Source organism: Natrix helvetica, assembly GCF_964273705.1.
Source record: "Natrix helvetica genome assembly, chromosome: 1".
NCBI classification, from domain to species: Eukaryota; Metazoa; Chordata; class Lepidosauria; order Squamata; family Natricidae; genus Natrix; species Natrix helvetica.
In genome coordinates, this window is record NC_138548.1 from 100,570,908 (window position 1) to 100,589,166 (window position 18,259).

An 18,259-nucleotide genomic window follows, 5' to 3' on the forward strand; every position below is an offset into this window, starting at 1 on the left:
AACTCTATTTTCATTTGTTGGGTGTCAAGTTCTTTGTTTCCCTTTTGCACGCCTTCCACCCCCCCCCCTCATCTCAGCTGCCCCCTGCTCCAAAAGATCCAGTCTCTGTGAATTCTTATTAATATTTTCGTAGTTCCCTCTAATTTCTTCTTTCATCTCCTTCAGTTGTTTCTTAATTTCCTCTTGTCCCTGTAGAAGTTGCTGGAACATTTGATGAAACTCCAAGTCCGCAGTTTTAACTTGTTTAAGGGCTGTCAATGTTGTTTGAGTACTCGGACTTGAGGTTGTAGATGTCGGGGCAGAGGCAGCAAAGCCAGACTTTCCAGGAGGTGGTCTTTTAGATGTCATTGTTGGTAATAAAGGGTCCAGTCAGTATAGAGAGGAATCAAACAGAGTGGTAGAGCAGCCAAGAGAGTCCAGGGGGTAGAAAGACCAGGCACAAGGGAACTCTCTAATCACCCTAGCAGGGAACAGACGTTTTTCACTCCAGAGAGTTCAGAAACAAACAATCCACAAGAGAGTTTTCCAAATAACACTTAGACAAAGACCGGAAGCCTGAAGCTAAAAGGTGGAGTCAAGTTCAACTTTCATGAAGACAACGGAAGTGTGCCATCTTGCCCTGCCAACTTCGGGCACTGAGGCAACAAATAAAGTTTTCAAAATTCCAAGTTCCCAAAGCTTCCAGATCGCATTGTCTTAAAACCTGAAGGTTTAAATCTGAAGATCCATTTAGTTGGAGTGTGACCTCCTTGGTTTGGCTCTCCCCCTCCTCCTTCCCTTGGGGCTACGAGCACTTTTGTTTCTAGCCGCTTGTCCAAGGGGGGGGAATCCCCCTCCCCTCCAGCCACACCTCTCCAAATTAATAAAAGTTCCAATAAGCACAACTGACGATTTTTAAAGTTGGTAAAGGGTATGAAGAGAGTCTACACCTCACCGCACCGCCGCTGCAGCCTTCAGCATTCTTTTTTTCTTCCGGACAGCCTCACAGCGAAGACGCTATGCGCCTCCCCTTCGCGCTCCCCGGTGCCTGGAGCGAAGCGACAGCCCCCCGATGGCCGCCGCCGATGCAGGGGTCCTCCTGCCGCGCCGCTCCTTCGGCAGAACGCCTCTCCGGGGCGTCCTGTGCCCCCCAAGGGGTGGGGAGCCCACCAGGGATGCGCGAGGCGGGCAGTCTCTGCCCGTCGCCGTCAGCCGCCGGAACCGGAAACCTTGATATAATTATTCTAATGTATTTAAAGAAATTTAGGCAATAGTTGAATCTCCACATTTACAAATATCTCTTGTTAGAATGTATAGGTTGCCTGCTGTTGGTTCAATATAACAAGCCAATTACTTTAATTTCAAATGAAAAATAAAAGGCCTGCAACTGCAGCCCAATTCCTTCCATCCTTCCTGAGAAGGAAGTATTTTTATTGATAATAACCCTGGTTGAGGGGAATATAGTATTGATCCAGTTGATTAAAAAGGGAGCAATGCTGTCCCCTCAGCTTATTTTGAGTAACGAAAGCTGTGTGTGTGTGTGAGTGTGTGTGTATATGTACACAGAATCTTAGAAGGAGCTACATACATTGTATTACAAAGATTCTACACGTATGCAAACACACAGACATAAAAACACTCTCTATAAATGCTGTTTTTCTGACACTTAGAAAATATTTTTTCATTAAGCGTTCAAGCTTATTGAACAATTGACACTGTTATGCCAGTGATAGTATATCTTGCTATAGAAAAAATTGTTTGTAGTAAGGGCATTTCACTTGATTTTTAGGTTTGTGTGTGCACAAAAGGGGGCCACACACTGGACCTCATTTTTGTATCTGAACAGTGGACGAGTGATCTGGGAATAGGGGATTTAGTCATCACGCCCCTGTCATGGTCAGACCACTCATCCCTCCGGCTGGACTTCCCTGGCGCTATCCCCCACCGCGAGGAGGCGGAACCAGACTCTATAAACTGGTACCGCCCCAGGCGCCTGATGGAATCTGATAGATTCCAGACGGAGCTTGGGCCAATTCCTGTAGCCTTGTCCCGCTCCCGCTCCGAGGACCTAGTGACTGCCTGGAATAGGGCGACGACTGGGGCCTTGGACCGGGTTGCGCCTTTGCGACCTCTCCTGCGGCATCGACCCACCCGGGCTCCTTGGTTCACTGAGGAGCTTAGGGTGATGAAGCGCCACAGGAGACGTCTAGAGAGCAGGTGGAGGTCCTCACGCTCCGAATCTGACCGAACACAGGTAAGAGCCTATTTGCGGACTTACCTTGTGGCAATAAGAGCGGCCAAACGTAGGCATTGTGCTGCTCTTATTGCGTCCGCGGATAACCGCCCTGCCGCCCTGTTTAGGGTGACTCGCTCCCTTTTATCGCAGAGGGCGCGGGAGACACCCTTACAGGGTAGAGCAGAGGAGTTTGGGGATTATCTTCAGGACAAAATCGATCAGATCCGGAGCGGGTGGACCTCCGTCAGTGGACCAGACGAGCCGCCAACAGCGAGTCTTGAGAGACCATTCTGGGAGGAGTTTGACTCTGTTGCCCTCGAGGATTTGGACAGGTTGCGTGGACGGCTGCGACCCACCACTTGTTTAACGGACCCGTGCCCCTCCTGGCTGGTACTGGCAGCCTGGGAGGTGACACGAGGCTGGCTCCTGGGCCTGGTGAGCGCATCACTGGGTGAGGGATACTTACCAACCGCCTTGAAAGAGGCGGTGGTGAGACCCTTGCTCAAGAGGCCTTCGCTCGACCCAATGGAGCTAGCTAATTATCGTCCAGTCTCCAACCTCCCCTTCGTGGCGAAGGTTGTTGAGAATGTGGTGGCGCAGCAGTTCCCGCGACACCTAGACGAATCCGACTATCTAGACCCGCGCCAGTCCGGCTTCCGACCCGGGCACAGCACCGAGACAGCCTTGGTCGCGTTGGTCGATGATCTCTGGAGGGCCAGAGATAGGGGTTGCTCCTCTATCCTGGTCCTATTAGACCTCTCGGCGGCTTTTGATACCATCGACCATGGTATCCTATTGCGCCGGTTGGAGGGGATGGGAGTCGGAGGCACCGTTTTGCGGTGGTTCGGCTCCTACCTCTCCGACCGGAAGCAATGTGTGTTGACAGGGGGACAGAGGTCGTCCCTGAGGCCACTCACTTGTGGGGTGCCACAGGGGTCGGTCCTCTCGCCTCTCCTGTTCAACGCATATGTGAAGCCGCTGGGTGAGATCATCCGTGGTTTTGGGGTTGAGTACCATCTCTACGCTGATGATACTCAGCTGTATATTTCAACCCCAAACCACCCCAACGAGGCTGTCAAAGTGATGTCCCGGTGTTTGGAAGCCGTCGGGGTCTGGATGGGGGACAACAGACTCAGACTCAACCCCTCCAAGACCGAGTGGCTGTGGTTGCCGGCACCTCGGTTCAGCCAGCTGACTCCATCGCTGGCCATAGGGGGCAAACAGTTGCCCCCTGTGGAGCGGGCGCGCAATTTGGGTGTCCTCCTTGATGCCCGGCTGTCAATGGAGGACCATGTGGCAGCCGTGGCAAGGGGGGCATTCCACCAGGTTCGCCTGGTGCGCCAATTGCGCCCCCTACTGGACCGGAGTGCCCTGCGCACGGTCACTCATGCGCTGGTGACGTCTCGCCTGGACTACTGCAATGCCCTCTACATGGGGCTTCCCTTGGGACGCATCCGGAGACTGCAGCTAGTTCAGAACGCAGCCGCGCGGGTTATTATGGGAAGTACTCGTTACTCCCACGTAACACCTCTCCTGCGCGAGCTGCACTGGCTACCTGTGGCCTTTCGGGTGCGTTTCAAGGTATTGATCACCATCTTTAAAGCGCTCCATGGCAGAGGACCTAGTTATCTGCAGGATCGCATCCTACCACACACGTCCCTGCGACCTATTCGCTCACACAGGGAGGGGCTCCTCCTGGTGCCGTCTGCTAGGCAATGCCAGCGGGCGACACCTAGGAGTAGATCCTTCTCTGTGATGGGCCCAACCCTCTGGAATGACCTCCCCCCAGACATTCGAACTACCACCGACCTCCGTTCCTTCCGGCAAAAGTTAAAGACTCACCTATTTCAATCAGCTGGCCTGGCACTTTCTTAGTTTTACCTCCCGGGATTCATTTATTTTAATTGGGTTTGGGGTTTTAATAGGCTTTTAACGTATTATATTTATTATTCTATTACAGTCTCACAACCTCCTTCACCTACGTATTTAATTATTTAACTGTTTATGTATGTATTTTACAACGTATTTTAGTGACTGTACACCGCCCCGAGTCCTCTCCGGGAGAGGGGGCGGTCTATAAGTGTGAATAATAAATAAATAAAATAATAAAATTTCTTTTAACTGAACACTTTGTTTGTTTGTTCAATTTCTGTAGCCATCCATCTCAGTCTGGGCAGCTTGCAATTCAACTTTAAAGAAACTGTATAAGTAAATGCAAGAGAGAGCACAAACCAGGGTTTTAAACATGCAGTAGAGGTTATAGCTTTCTAAATAGTGAGCACATTTTATAGATTTAAACTTGAAAGAGAAAAGAAGATGAAAACAGTATGTTTTGGGGTTGCTCTTTTGTATTTATCTACATTTTTTCCCTTTCTAATGTGTGTAATGTACTTAACTTGTGCATCTTTCTCGCTACATAAGCACAACTATAAGTTTAAGTTAACGTGAAATGGGAGGATTCATTTTCAGATCTCTCTTCAAGCTCAGTTAGTTAAATAGGAAATGCTGAGTTAAAAATAGGCATTTCTACATATATTTGGGAGAGGGAATAGAGGTACAAGCTGAATCCTTCTGTGGCCAGACTCCTGTTTTCTTATTGTTTTTTTTCCCCTTTCCAGACAGAAAGTGAAAGGACTAGTAGAGCAACTGCCTCCGCAATTTAGCTTAAAAATAACACAGCATCTGTTTGTGATTAGAAGATGGATGCAAGATTATGTTTCTTCCATCCTGTGCTGGGCCTATTTTTCTGTACTCCTCCCCCTAACCCCTCCCCCCCCTTCCAACAAGAAAAGCTCTCTGGGAGAATTTTGTAAATGTCAGTTTTCAACTTTTAACTCTTCTAAATAAAATAAAATTTCAGACAAATAAGGGTAGAGCTACCCCTCTCAAACTGACAACACAGGATAATAGTTTTCTCCTTCAATGCAAAGAGCAGTTAGCAGACCAGCTGTTCAGGGAAAGTCATAACTATTGGCTCAGTAAAAGACAAATGGATATCCCAAAGGTGCTTTTTCAAAGACAGCAGGGTTTTGTTTTTCCTTGAAGATGTTCTCATCCAAGAAGCTTCTTCAATTCTGATTGAATGGTGGAGGATGGGAGGATTTATATTAGGATTTATAAATGAATATAAATCCTCCCATCTTCCACCATTCAATCAGAACTGAAAAAGCTGCTTGGATGAGAAGTGAAACATTATTAAGGAAAAATAATGTCTAGTTGCCTTTTGAAAAAGCACCTTTGGGACAACCATGACCTGCATGACTGAGAATCTCCATAGATATAAATGGATGTAGTTAGGGACATCTTGGCCTTCATCTTGTATTTTCAGGAGACCTGTATTCTGGAATATATGGAATGCTGTATTTATGGTATGCCTAATCTAAAATACCTTCCGCATTGCAGAAATTCAAATAATCAGTTAGGTAGAAAGAGGAAGAGCCTTTCTCCTGATTCATTAAACAGGAGTTTAAACTTTTTTTAAAAAAATATAAGTATCCTTTAAAAACTTCAGATGGAGCATCCCTTAAAATGGCCTTTCCCAGAGTTTGTCTCTTTAAGATGCTCCAAATTCTTGGCATTCCAAGAAGGAAGGATGGAAGGCTGACTCAATCTTGAGCCGGTGAGAATCGAACTACTGAACTTCTGGCAACCCGCAGTCAGTAGAAGTAGCCTGAAGTGCTGCATTCTAACCACTGCACTACCATGCCTCATAATCAGCTGTAGAACAGGGGGATATATTCTGGAAAGGGAAATGCTCAGGGGCAAATGAGAGGTCAGCAGAATCGCAGCCAACCACTTCTTCCACTATTGCAAATCCATTTAATTATGACCTGGAAGGGATATTTCTATTCATTGTTAATGTATGATAATACCTATTTGATCTTGGCTGATTTCAAAATTCGAATAGGGTCTTTTTGGATGTGACAAGGAGATCGCAAAGCACTAGGCTGTGGAAGTTTTTAAAAAGGCTGCTTTGATAATGTTCCTAAGAAAACTATATGGACAAGTCTACAGTACCTAGTCAGCAGGAGCAGAGCTTGATTTTTAAAAGCTTCTATCGATGTTTAATAAAGTATTAGGCTTTTTAAAATGATAGTCCTATTATCTGAAAATGAAGCAGATGTTATTGTTAAAAAAACAAAATCTTTACACCAGAAGTTAGTTTTAGAATAGGCAGCAATTAAGTTAATAGGCAGTAATTAAATAGGTATAATTAAATGAAAAATGCCCTATAAATATTGAAAATAAAAGTCTTTACAAATGTTGGAATATATGTTTTGACTAGAAGATCATTATTATCTGAATTGATTTGTATTTTCCAATTAAAAATATGTAGTGAAGATCAGGGGTGAGTTCCTGCCAGTTCTAACCTCTTCTATAGAAGAGGTTCCACAAATCTACAGTGCCTTTAGAACCGGTTCCAGCTCCCTCTACCCACCCATCCGCACATCATCAAGATGAAGAGCGAGGGGAGGAATTCTGGGAGTTGAAGTCCACAAGTCTTAAAGCTGTCAAGTTTGAACACCCCTGGGGGTTTTTTTCTAAAGGGTTAGGGCTGCAAAGGTCTTGTAACATGACAGCTTTAAGACTTGCACACTTCAATGCCAGAGTTCCTGAGCTAACATTTTGGTTGCTAAGCAAGAGCATTGTTAAGTGAGTTTCACCACATTTTACAAGTTGGCCCTGCCCACCCAGTCACATGGCTGGCAAGCCACTCCCACCTGGTCACATGGCTGGCAAGCCACTCCCACCCAGTCACATGGCCAGCAAGTCACTCCCACAAAGCAGGCCACACCTACAGAAGAGGTTCTAAAAAAATTTGAAACCCACCACTGGTGGAGATAGATAATAAGTACCCGCGGGTTGTTAATTGACATAATTTTCTTGGTTGAGAAGAAGTGAATGACACATATCCCTTTCTCTTCTGTGAATTTCACATGGTACCGAGGTTCCATATGTTCCTATTTCCTTATGAGAAAAATGCCTGTTCAAGTTTTGTGTAGCTGTTGACGATTGCATTGCTGCCTTTCTATCCCACTGTCAGTTTTCCATAGGAATCTGGTTGATTGATTATTACATATAGTCCTCATTTAACAACCAAATTGGGGCTGGTAACTCAATAGCTAAGTGTCACTGTTACTAAGTGAGACATCACGTGACTGCTGTGGACTTACCTCACATCTGCCATGGTCATTAAGCCAAACATCATGTAACCATGACTTGCACTTTTACTGCTGGTTTCGCCATGGAGTCAGCTTATTGGACTCAAGCTGTGAAGCATAGAAATAACGATTGCGTGATTATGGGACACTGCAAGAGTCATAAACACCCTCCAGCTGCAAAGCGCCTTAATCTTAATCACATGATCGAATGCTGCAACAGTCATAAGTGTGAGGATCAGTAGTAAAGTTACTTTTTCAGTGCCGTTGTAACTTTGAACGGTTGATAAACAGAGCAGTTGTTAATTGAAAACTACCTGTACTGACAACAGAGTGAGGTTTAGATAAACTTTTTTTGTTCATTTGATCTCTTTCACACATAAAGTTTAACCAAATTACTTTGTTGGCAATGGACCAAACAATTCCCTGACAAAGAAACCAAGTTTTACATGCATGAAAAAGCCAGGATTTGTTAAATTAAAATCGTTTTCCTGGATAAGACTTTGTCATCTATTTTTGAAAAGTCGTTGTTCTAAAATAAGAAGATGATGAATTTTATTGCCATATCATCTCGATAAATGTAAGAATTGAAATGATTATATGGTTATTTATATTTACTATATGGAACTGTTTTCTATTAATTAATCACTATGCAATAATATGCTTATTCTTTTCACTGTATACCGGTAATTACTTTTTTTAGTTAAGGTGGGTTTTTTTTGTATTTCACTAGTAAGAAGAATACCCTACACACACAAAAACCAATTAATTGTATTGTTCTGGTCATGATAAAATATGTATACCTTTTGGTTTTGTTATAAATATTTATATGATGCTTTCACTCATTTGTCCTTAAAAGGACAGTGACCTCTAATGGTTGTTCAAAGTAATTTCAAGTAACCAATTTATGTATATATATATATATTTAAGTTTATTTTATGATCTCACTGTCCCGCTGTGTTCTTGGCATGATTGCACTAAAATTACTGCTGGTTATGCTCAAGGAAAATAATATAATATTCATTTTACAGAGTTAAAATGTACCAACTAATGAAAACCTTTGTTTTTTCAGCAAGCCCCTTCTGCATATAGAGTTCTTAAAAGTTTGTGAACTCTCTTAATTTTTAATATTTTTGAATAAATATGATGTAAATGTAACGTGTTTCCCCATAAATCCTAAAACTAGAAAAAGAGAAGCCAATTAAACAAATGAGTCAGACTATTTGTTCATTTATTTATTAGGAAAATGATCCAAAGCTACATATTTGTGTGTGTGGCAAAAGCATGTGAACCTTTGCTTATAGTACCTGATATGTCACCGTTGGACAGCAGTAACTGCAATTAAATGTTTCTGATAACTAGTGATCACATCAGGATTTTAGTTGCTTCTTCCTTCCAGAACAGCTCCAATTCAGAGATGCTGGTTGGCTGTCTTCCAAGAACTGCCCACTTCAGTTCCTTCCTAAATATTTCTGTAGGATTAAGATCAGGATTTTGACTTGGCCATCCCAAAACATTAACATACATTTTCTTTTGCTTTAATCATTCTTTGGGTCTACGATTTGTGTGCTTGAGATTGTTGTTTTGTTGCATGAGCCATTTTTCCTTGAGCTTTAGTTTACAGAAAGTTACCTGGATATTTTCATTTAGAATTTGCTGATACCGTTCAGAATTCAGAATCACTGATGGCAAGCTGTCCTGGTCCAGAGGTAGCAAAGCAGGCCCAAACCATGATACTGCCACTACCAAGTTTCACTGGTGGTATATGGTGGTATATATGTTTCTGACTCATTTGCTTAACTGGGTTCTCTTTTATCTTGCCTTAGGACGTGATAAATATTGGTATTGCTTATTTGGGGAAATTGATTGATATATTCAGTGGTATATCAATATGGTGGTAGCCCTCAAGAGTCCATTTTTAATTTTTCAGGAATTTTGCAAGCTGGTTGAGAGCAGGCCTGAGCCATGACTCTTAGCAAGCCAATCAGATGTTTGGCAGTTTACAACACAGCAGTATCAGCAAGAGAAGAGCTGGTTGCTAAAGCATTTAATAGCACTCTACTGAACATACTCCTTGGTTATCTAACGTTATTTTTCTGCATCCTTGTTACTTTTCTGTTTTGTTTCTTCTGTGAATGGGAATGGACTGTTTCTCTCTTTTGCCACTGTGGATTTGATATTGAATTAATATATTTTCATGAAATAATATAGCTATAAAATAGTGTCTGTTTCATAAAATTAATTTTAACAGAGAACTTGTAAGTTTTGTTTACCAAATAAAGATAGCTATATTCAAGTCATGTGCAATGTATATACTGTATGCACTGCATTATACAATATTGAGAAAATAATTAGCAAAGAACTACTTCTAAAAACATGAAAGGTCTCCTACAGGATATATGTCAAAGCTTTCATAACAGAACCATGTAGTAATTTACATCTTTTTATCAGTGTATTTGCAGCTTTGTTTACAATTTGTTGGCATGCTGTAAGTTATATCTTTTCTGGAGTGACGGACAGGAGGCTCCAGTAGAGGTATTAACACAGCCAATTGGCCACGAGACTGGGATGAAGCTGAAGCCATGCCTCTGTGCTCCACCCTTGACTTCCAGTTTCATCGAAGCGAGCTCCCCCGAGACCTGAAAACAAGGCACAAAGGAGAACTACCCCCACCCCTGCTAGGGTAACTAACCTAGGGCGGGAACTAGAACCTCCTGTCCCAACTCCTAAAATAGCAGTTCAGGTAAGACCAACTGCCATTATTGTATTCTTTCCTCCCCGACTTACGACCGGGGAATTCCCCCTGTTGTCAGCCAGCAACAGCCATGCTGCGCCTTAGCCAATCAGGCGCGGCATGGCTGAAGGCGGGCTGACTTGCGCTCCTGATTGGTTCCTTGGCCTGACAGCTCTTCGTATAAATAGCTGTCAGGCTAAGGAAAGGGGCTTCTCTCCTGTATTGCTTGCTATTGTTAAAACGCGTAATAAAATAGAGTTGGACGTTCCTCAGTTGTCAAGCCTCATCTTTCCCCACACTTTTACACTGGCGACGAAGGTGGGATTCTGCTGAGGCGACGACCCTGACGGAACCCGACCTCTGCTACACAGCCGCTTGAGTTTAGCTCCCCGAGCCGCACAACTCCAAGCCGCTATGTCTTCACTGCCCCCGTTCGCTCCCTTCGGCACCGACGGAGAAGGATGGACGGGGTTTTTGGAGCGTTTTGAGTGCTTCCTGCGAGCCAACGGAAAACGGGGTATTCCGATGGAGGAGAAGTGCAGCTTCTTCCTCAGTAGCTGCGGAACCCCGATGTTCAACGCCGCCCGGGCGTTGGCAGCCCCTGTGCCAGTCCACGACCTCGACTGGGACACGCTGATGGCCAAGCTGAAGGGACATTACGCCCCGACCCCATCGAAGATCACCAGGCGATACGCTTTCCGCCAGTGTGTCCAGAAGCCGCACGAAGACGTCAGCCAGTTCCTCCAGTCCTTGCGGACCACAGCCATTCCCTGCGAGTTCCCTGACTTGGAGGACAATCTGGTTGAACAATTCGTCAGCGGCATCAGGGACCGACGGCTGAGGAGGCGTCTCCTGGCCCGGCCAGAAATCACCCTGTCAGAGGCGGTCGCTGATGCACGGGCGGCGGAGTTGTCGGAGCAATCCGTCGCTGAGATGGACCGCCACCCGTTTCACCCTTCCCCAGCGCAGACCTGCCTCATTGATCAGCTGGTGCCCATTCCGAGCCCGGCTGAGGAAGAGGAAGAACTTGTGGCTCGCCTGGCAGAACTACAGAGACGCCGCAATCCGCGACCTCCGCGCCAGATTGTGACAGCCTGCCTGGGCTGCGGGGGCAGCCACGACCGGTCAGCCTGCCCATTCCGGGCATCCATCTGCCGCCGGTGTTCGAAAAAAGGGCACCTGGCCCAAGTTTGCCGAGCTGTGCTACCACCGCCGCCATCCCAGGGAGCCACAGGCCAGCAGATGACAGCCGGACCGCAGCAGCAGCCCCGCCGCCAGCCGCGCTCGAAGGCCAGCTGTTACACCGTGGAGCCAGGCCCTGCAGCAGCCGCCCCTGCAGAGGCTATCTACCAGGCCTCCGCAGGTGCGGACAGAATCAAGGCGTCTGTCCTCATTGAGGGCACGCCTTGTGTAATGGAGGTGGACTCCGGCTCGTCCCGCTCCTTAATCGCCTGGGCTGACTTTCAGAAACTGTGCCCCGGCGTCCTAAAACGCCAGCTGTATGCTAGCCCCGTGGCCTTGAGGGACTATCAGGGGTCACTTATCCCAACCCTGGGCTGCCATACAGTCAGGGTTGAATACGGGGGGTTTTCGGGGTGCCTGCCAATCCTAGTGGTTGAAAAGCCCCTCCCCGCTCTATTGGGGCTAGATTGGTTCCCCGCCCTTGGTCTCTCCGTGCAGGGGGTGCACTCCATCTCAGACACACCCCCTGACGTAGCTGCTGTCATCTCCGCCTACGCGGACGTCTTTGACGGCCAGCTGGGACTATACAAGGGCACCCCCATCTCTCTTAATTTAGATCCCCAGGTTGCTCCCATTAGGCTGAAGGCCCGCAGGGTGCCTTTTGCCTTAAGGGCCAAAGTTGATGAGGAGATTGACCGCTTGTTGGCGCAGGGCGTACTGGAGCCTGTTGACTACTCGCGTTGGGAGACCCCAATAGTGGTCCCTGTGAAGGCCGACGGTTCCATACGCCTCTGCGCCGATTTTAAGTCAACCATCAATTTGGCCCTTCAGGCAAACCCCTATCCAGTCCCTGTCGTACAGCACCTGCTCCACTCCCTGGGGCAGGGCTGTATTTTTGCGGAACTGGATATGGCGCAGGCCTACCAGCAGCTCCCGGTGGATGACGAAGCGGCGGCTGCGCAGACTATCGTCACCCACCGAGGGGCTTTCCGTTGCCGCCGCCTCCAATTTGGCGTTTCCGTGGCCCCGGGGATCTTCCAGAGCCTCATGGAGCGTTTGCTCCATGGGCTCCCTGGCGTTGTACCCTATTTCGACGATGTCCTGATCGCTGCATCCAGCCGCTCAGGACTCCTCGAAGTACTGGGGAAGGTCCTCGACCGTTTTAGGGGCGCGGGTCTCAAATTAAAGCGCAGCAAATGTTCCTTTGCTGTGCCTAAAGTGGATTTCCTCGGCTTCTCCATAGATGCCCACGGAATCCACCCCACCCCTGCAAAAGTCGCAGCCATCAAGAACGCCCCCACCCCCGCCACTAAGGCGGAGCTGCAGTCGTTCTTGGGGCTTTTAAATTTCTACGCGCCATTTTTGCCACACAAGGCGTCACTAGCCGAGCCGCTGCATCGGTTGCTCGACCGATCGGCAGCCTGGCGCTGGGGCAGCCGCGAAGCGCATGCGTTCGCGGCTGTCAAAGACATGCTGACGTCAGAGGCAGTCCTAGTCCAATATAGTGACAGGATGCCCCTGACTCTAGCGTGTGACGCCTCCCCCGTGGGTTTGGGGGGCTGTCCTGAGCCACGTCCTTCCCAACGGCTCAGAAGCCCCCATAGCTTTTTATTCCCGGACACTCTCTCCAGCGGAGAGGAACTACAGCCAGATCGACAAGGAGGCTCTGGCTGCCGTGTCCGGGGTTAAAAAGTTCCACGAATACCTCTACGGACGGCATTTCACGCTCTTCACTGACCACAAGCCGCTCCTTGGGCTTCTGGCCGGTGACCGTCCGACCCCTCCCATTCTGTCACCCCGGATGACACGTTGGGTGGAGTTCCTAGCGGCATACTCATATGCCCTGGTCTACCGCCCTGGCAAGCAGCTAGGGCATGCCGATGCCCTCAGCCGCTGCCCCTTGCCCGTCTCCAACCCTCAGACAGTGCCTTGCATGTCTGTTTTGGCCATTGCAGACCTCGCCTTGCCGCTCTCTGCGGGCGATGTGGCGGCAGCGTCTCTGGCCGACCCCACCCTCTCCCAGGTGATGACCTGGGTTCTGCGGGGGTGGCCTGAGGGGCCGGTGTCCGACGGCCACCGCCCCTACAAGGCCAGGCAGTTAGAGCTGTCCCTTCACAGTGGGTGCCTCCTGTGGGGAGACAGGGTGATCATTCCACCCACACTGCGTGACCAGGTGCTATCTCGCCTCCATGAGGGCCACCCTGGCATAGCGCGCATGAAGGCATTGGCGCGCAGCTATGTCTGGTGGCCCCGGCTGGACGACGAGATAGCTACCTGGGTTGCCAGGTGCTCGACCTGCCAGGTCTCCCGTCCAGCGCCTCCGGCGGCCCCGCCGCGGGAGTGGGAGATTCCCCGCGGCCCGTGGTCACGCCTCCACCTGGACTTCGCCGGGCCTTTCCGAGGTCAGGTTTTCCTGGTTGTGGTGGACGCTTACTCGCGCTGGGTGGAGCTCATCATCATGACCTCCACCACAGCCGAGGCCACTGTCCGAGCACTGACGCGCCTGTTTGCCACCCACGGCTTGCCAGACGTCGTTGTGTCGGACAATGGTCCTCAGTTTGCGTCCACCGTGTTCCAGGGTTTCCTGGCCACCCAAGGCATCAGGCATGCCCTCGTCGCTCCCTATCATCCGGCCAGCAATGGCCGGGCGGAACGCGCTGTCCGCTCGGCCAAAGACGCCCTTGGCCGAATGGACAAGGGCGACTGGCCCACGAGGGTGGCTGCTTACCTCCTGGTTCAGCATTCCACCCCGTGTCCCTTGTCCGGCAAAACCCCAGCTGAGCTGCTGATGGGCCGGCGCCTGCGGACCACCTTAGATAGGTTGCACCCAACCTATTCTGAGGCACAGCCGAGCAACCTGGGGCCCCCTCCCCGTTCCTTCCGTGAGGGCGATCCAGTATGGGCTAGGGCTTTCTCCGGGGATATTAAGTGGGTGCCTGCCACCGTCACTTTTGTAACCGGCCCCTGCTCTTACAGGGTCCGGACCGCCGACGGTGCAGACTGGCGCCGCCACGTGGATCAATTAAGGCGCCGCGAACCTTTGGATCCACACAACAACCCCGCAGAGTCGGCCTCGCCAATTCCACCCGAGGCCCTGGGGTTGGCGCCGCACCCGTTCCCCCAGCCGTGGCAGTTGCCCAGGCCGCAAGAAGTTTCACCAGAGACTGCTCCAGGCGCCTTCCGCCTTCCACAGCCCTCCATCGTTTCAGCCCCCGTTGGGCTACCAGCTCCGCCATTGCAACCGACTTTGGCCTTCCCTCAATCAGGCCAGCCTGTCCCTCGCAACAATTCAAAGTTCCCTGACTCAAGCCCGCCAACGGCCGCGCCACCCCGGCCCTGCCTACCTGTTCCTGAGTCTCCGCCTCCTCCTCCGGCTGGGGTAGGCCTTCAAGATGGCGCCCGGAGCTCCACTCCCTTCAGGGAGGAGCTCCCACGGACACCACCTCCTTCTCCGACGGTCTGCCCAGTTCTGCGGCGTTCTGGGCGTGTCCGTCGCCGCCCAGCCTATCTTAGCGACTACGCATGCTCCACTGCTACGCATGCGTACTCGCTGGGGGGGAAGGAGTATTGTATTCTTTCCTCCCCGACTTACGACCGGGGAATTCCCCCTGTTGTCAGCCAGCAACAGCCATGCTGCGCCTTAGCCAATCAGGCGCGGCATGGCTGAAGGCGGGCTGACTTGCGCTCCTGATTGGTTCCTTGGCCTGACAGCTCTTCGTATAAATAGCTGTCAGGCTAAGGAAAGGGGCTTCTCTCCTGTATTGCTTGCTATTGTTAAAACGCGTAATAAAATAGAGTTGGACGTTCCTCAGTTGTCAAGCCTCATCTTTCCCCACACTTTTACAGCCATTTTCCGGAGTGAGGGACAGGAGGCTCCAGTAGAGGGACCTACCAAAGTTAAATCCCATGGGCGGGAAACTAACGATCTGCAATGACCTGCTGTAGCACCCTGGGGTTTCCAGCCCTACGGTCTCCTGTCAGCATCATTAGCTGGCTGAAGACTTCGGATGCGTGGCTTCAGCTTCATCCCAGCCTTGTGGCCAATTGGGTGTGTTAATACCTCTACTGGAGCCTCCTGTCCCAACTCCTAAAATAACAGTTCAGGTAAGACCAACTGCCATTCTAAGAAGCCTAGTCAAAGGAGATACAGTTGAACTTAAAAGAAGAATATAGATTACATCAAGGAGTCGGGGAATGCTTTGTAACACATAAAATGCACAAGGATTTTCCAGTATATAAACAGATAACCAGCTTTCTTTAATCTGGCTCTTCAGGTTTTTATTGAACACTCTCTCTGTTAACTCTGTTGTTTCTTTTTAGGTACCAAGGCAGCTGCAGAGTATACAAATGGTGTCTATGACATGGTGTCACCTGCTCAATCAGTGTATTTTGGCTCACTTCAAATTTTGCACCTCTTGGAAGATTTGAAGTTAGCACTGGAAATGCTCAAGGATCCTCAAGAGAAAGAAGCTTTGTGGCACCAAGTACCAGGGGCTACAGTAGCTTGCATACATGACTGGCTGGAGGAACATCTGGTAAGTAAAAGCAAAAAAAAAATGTATATATTGTATTGCTGGAGGGTATCAACTTCTGTTTCCGCAGGGTTTCTGTTCTGAAGTATCAGACATGGCTGTGTAATAAGCTTCTTAAGAGTTGTTTTGTATAGGCAATACTATTTGATTAAAAATCCAAAGGTTAGCACAGTGGTTTTCCTTGCATTTGTATTAGGTGGTTCCAGTTTTAGGATTTCAAATAGCAGTGCTGGAAAAGGTCCTCTCCAGAGGACTGCATCAGACATAGCAGCAGATCTGAGATTTTCACTTCGATGGACTGCTACAAAAAAGTGGTAACAGAATAGGTAGGTAGATCGAGTAATAATAGAGTTGGAAGGGACCTTGGAGGTTTATGTGGATAAAAGTGTGGATAGAAATTTAGACTATTGCAAGCTATGAGACAGTTTTTGCTTTCAGAAAAATAGCAGGTTATATATTTTTGTTAAAAGTAGTTTCATGAATTTGTCCTCCTCATTGACAGGGAACTTGGTATGCAAAAGAAATCTGAAAGTTAATACAGTATGTATTTGTGCTTTGAATCAAGTTAACATGCATTACAGCTTTGGAATACTTGTAGCTGGTTTGATAGCTAAGGGCCCTATTTTCAAGCACAGAAGTACTGTAGTGTTTCCTAATGAAGTCTGTAATACTGAGAACTCGTGACTGTTGCAGATTTCAAAACACCTTAAAAGTTTTTGAATAGATTTGCAAACTCTCACAACAGAAGAGTTTCTAATCTGTATGGTGCACTTCCTTAAAAATTGTTAAAAGTACAGACTTCGTTTTGTTTTGTTGTATTGTATTTTGAATATTGCCTCTACCCTCTTAAGCTTTAAATCTGAAGGGTTTGGTTCTGGTTAATCAAATACTTAATAATAATATAGCTAAAATTATAAAGTTTGTGTGATTTATTTTATTAGTTGTTTTACTTTCCTTTAGCTTCCAAAAATTCTGTGCTTCATTTGTGACTATCCTAATATTAATTATAAGTATAGAGAAAGGAAATTGTATTATTCCATTTGACACCTAATTTGTTGCTCTGAAATAAATTAGCAAGGAAATGAATGCGTTGTCAGCTAGTAATAAGTTTCCTGTACAGGAAATTGTTCATAAAGTGACTCGACACTTTTTTCGTAATTAATATTTGTCGTACTATCTTCATGTTATTATTAGATGAATTGATCTAAATTAACTGTTTAAAGGGTATATATTTTCAGATATGTATTTAGGCTTATTTGCAGTACTTGTACAGATATGTATTCATGGCAATCATGACATTAGGAAATGCTAAGGCACAAATGAATTGGTTCTACTGCTCTGCTTCAACACTGTAACGAATCTTCAGCATATGATATAACACAAAGTAGTATTGAGAGAACTAATGTAAACATAAATCAACTATGAACGCTATACTTTTTTTTAATTAAAGTATTTTAATATTCATTTTAAATATGGCCGGTTTAAAAACCTATGTCAGGTTGGTCAAGCAGAATAAAGAAATCTTAATTTATTATATTTAACATGGTCCTTCTAGACCCATAATGGCGAACCTACGGTATGCATGCCCGAAGTGGCACACAGAGCTATATCGCCTGGTATGTGCGGCGTTGCCCATTCTTCTTCTGGGTGTCTGGCATACAAGTGCACATGACGATCAGTTGGCCTTTATGTGCGCCACAGTACCAGAAACTGGAAGACTTGGTCTCCCAGCTGATCAGCATGCACGCATGCACGGCAGTAACCGGAACACTTGGTGGCTGGGGTGCATGCATACGCCAAAAACCGGAAGTACATTTTTCCAGCGCACGCATGCTCCCTTGGCAGATCCTCTTCCTGGTTGCGGCCCAGATGAGCATGCACGCACACATGCTTTTTGGTACTTGGTGCCGCATGCACACACGTGCGCTCCCTTTTCGGCGCTCAGTGCCAAAAAGGTTCGCCATCACTGTCCTAGACTAGAGTAAGGCTCCCTTATATGTCTTCAAGATGAAAAGGATTTGTATTGTTCTGATAGATCTGCTCTGTATCATAGGAGCAACATTCAGTTGTTAGCATCTTATGATAGAGATTATTAGGAAGCTTCAGAACTGATTACAAAGAATAGACATTGCTAACTTTGCACTCCCATTAAGAAATTAATTTCAGGGTCACTTTTTAAAATAGGCGGAGCAGTGGTTTCTGCATTTGCTCTTATGATTCCCCCCCCCCCCCAGTAAAATCAATTAGTGGCAAAAGCTCTCCTAACACTTTCCCCATCATTAACTTTTTTTCTCTTATACTTTGAGGACTGACACATTGTAAATCAAGTCTGTTTACATGAGGCATCACGGCTGAACTATCTTAGAATGGGTCTTAGAGTCATGGGCAGGGTACCCAACAGATTTAATTTCTGTTCAGTGAAATCTTTGACACAGTC

At 47.4% G+C, this 18,259-nt stretch overlaps 1 protein-coding gene across 6 annotated transcripts in view; it reads left to right on the forward strand.

The window, feature by feature from the left end:
* PPFIBP2 (PPFIA binding protein 2) overlaps positions 1-18,259 on the forward strand; it is a 149,389-nt gene that overhangs the window by 34,047 nt on the left and 97,083 nt on the right. For all 6 annotated transcript variants that reach the window (XM_081936499.1, XM_081936501.1, XM_081936502.1 and 3 more), the window contains exon 3: positions 15,611-15,825. In XM_081936499.1, the coding sequence (XP_081792625.1) occupies positions 15,611-15,825 (215 nt within the window). The remainder of the gene's footprint in view (positions 1-15,610; positions 15,826-18,259) is intronic.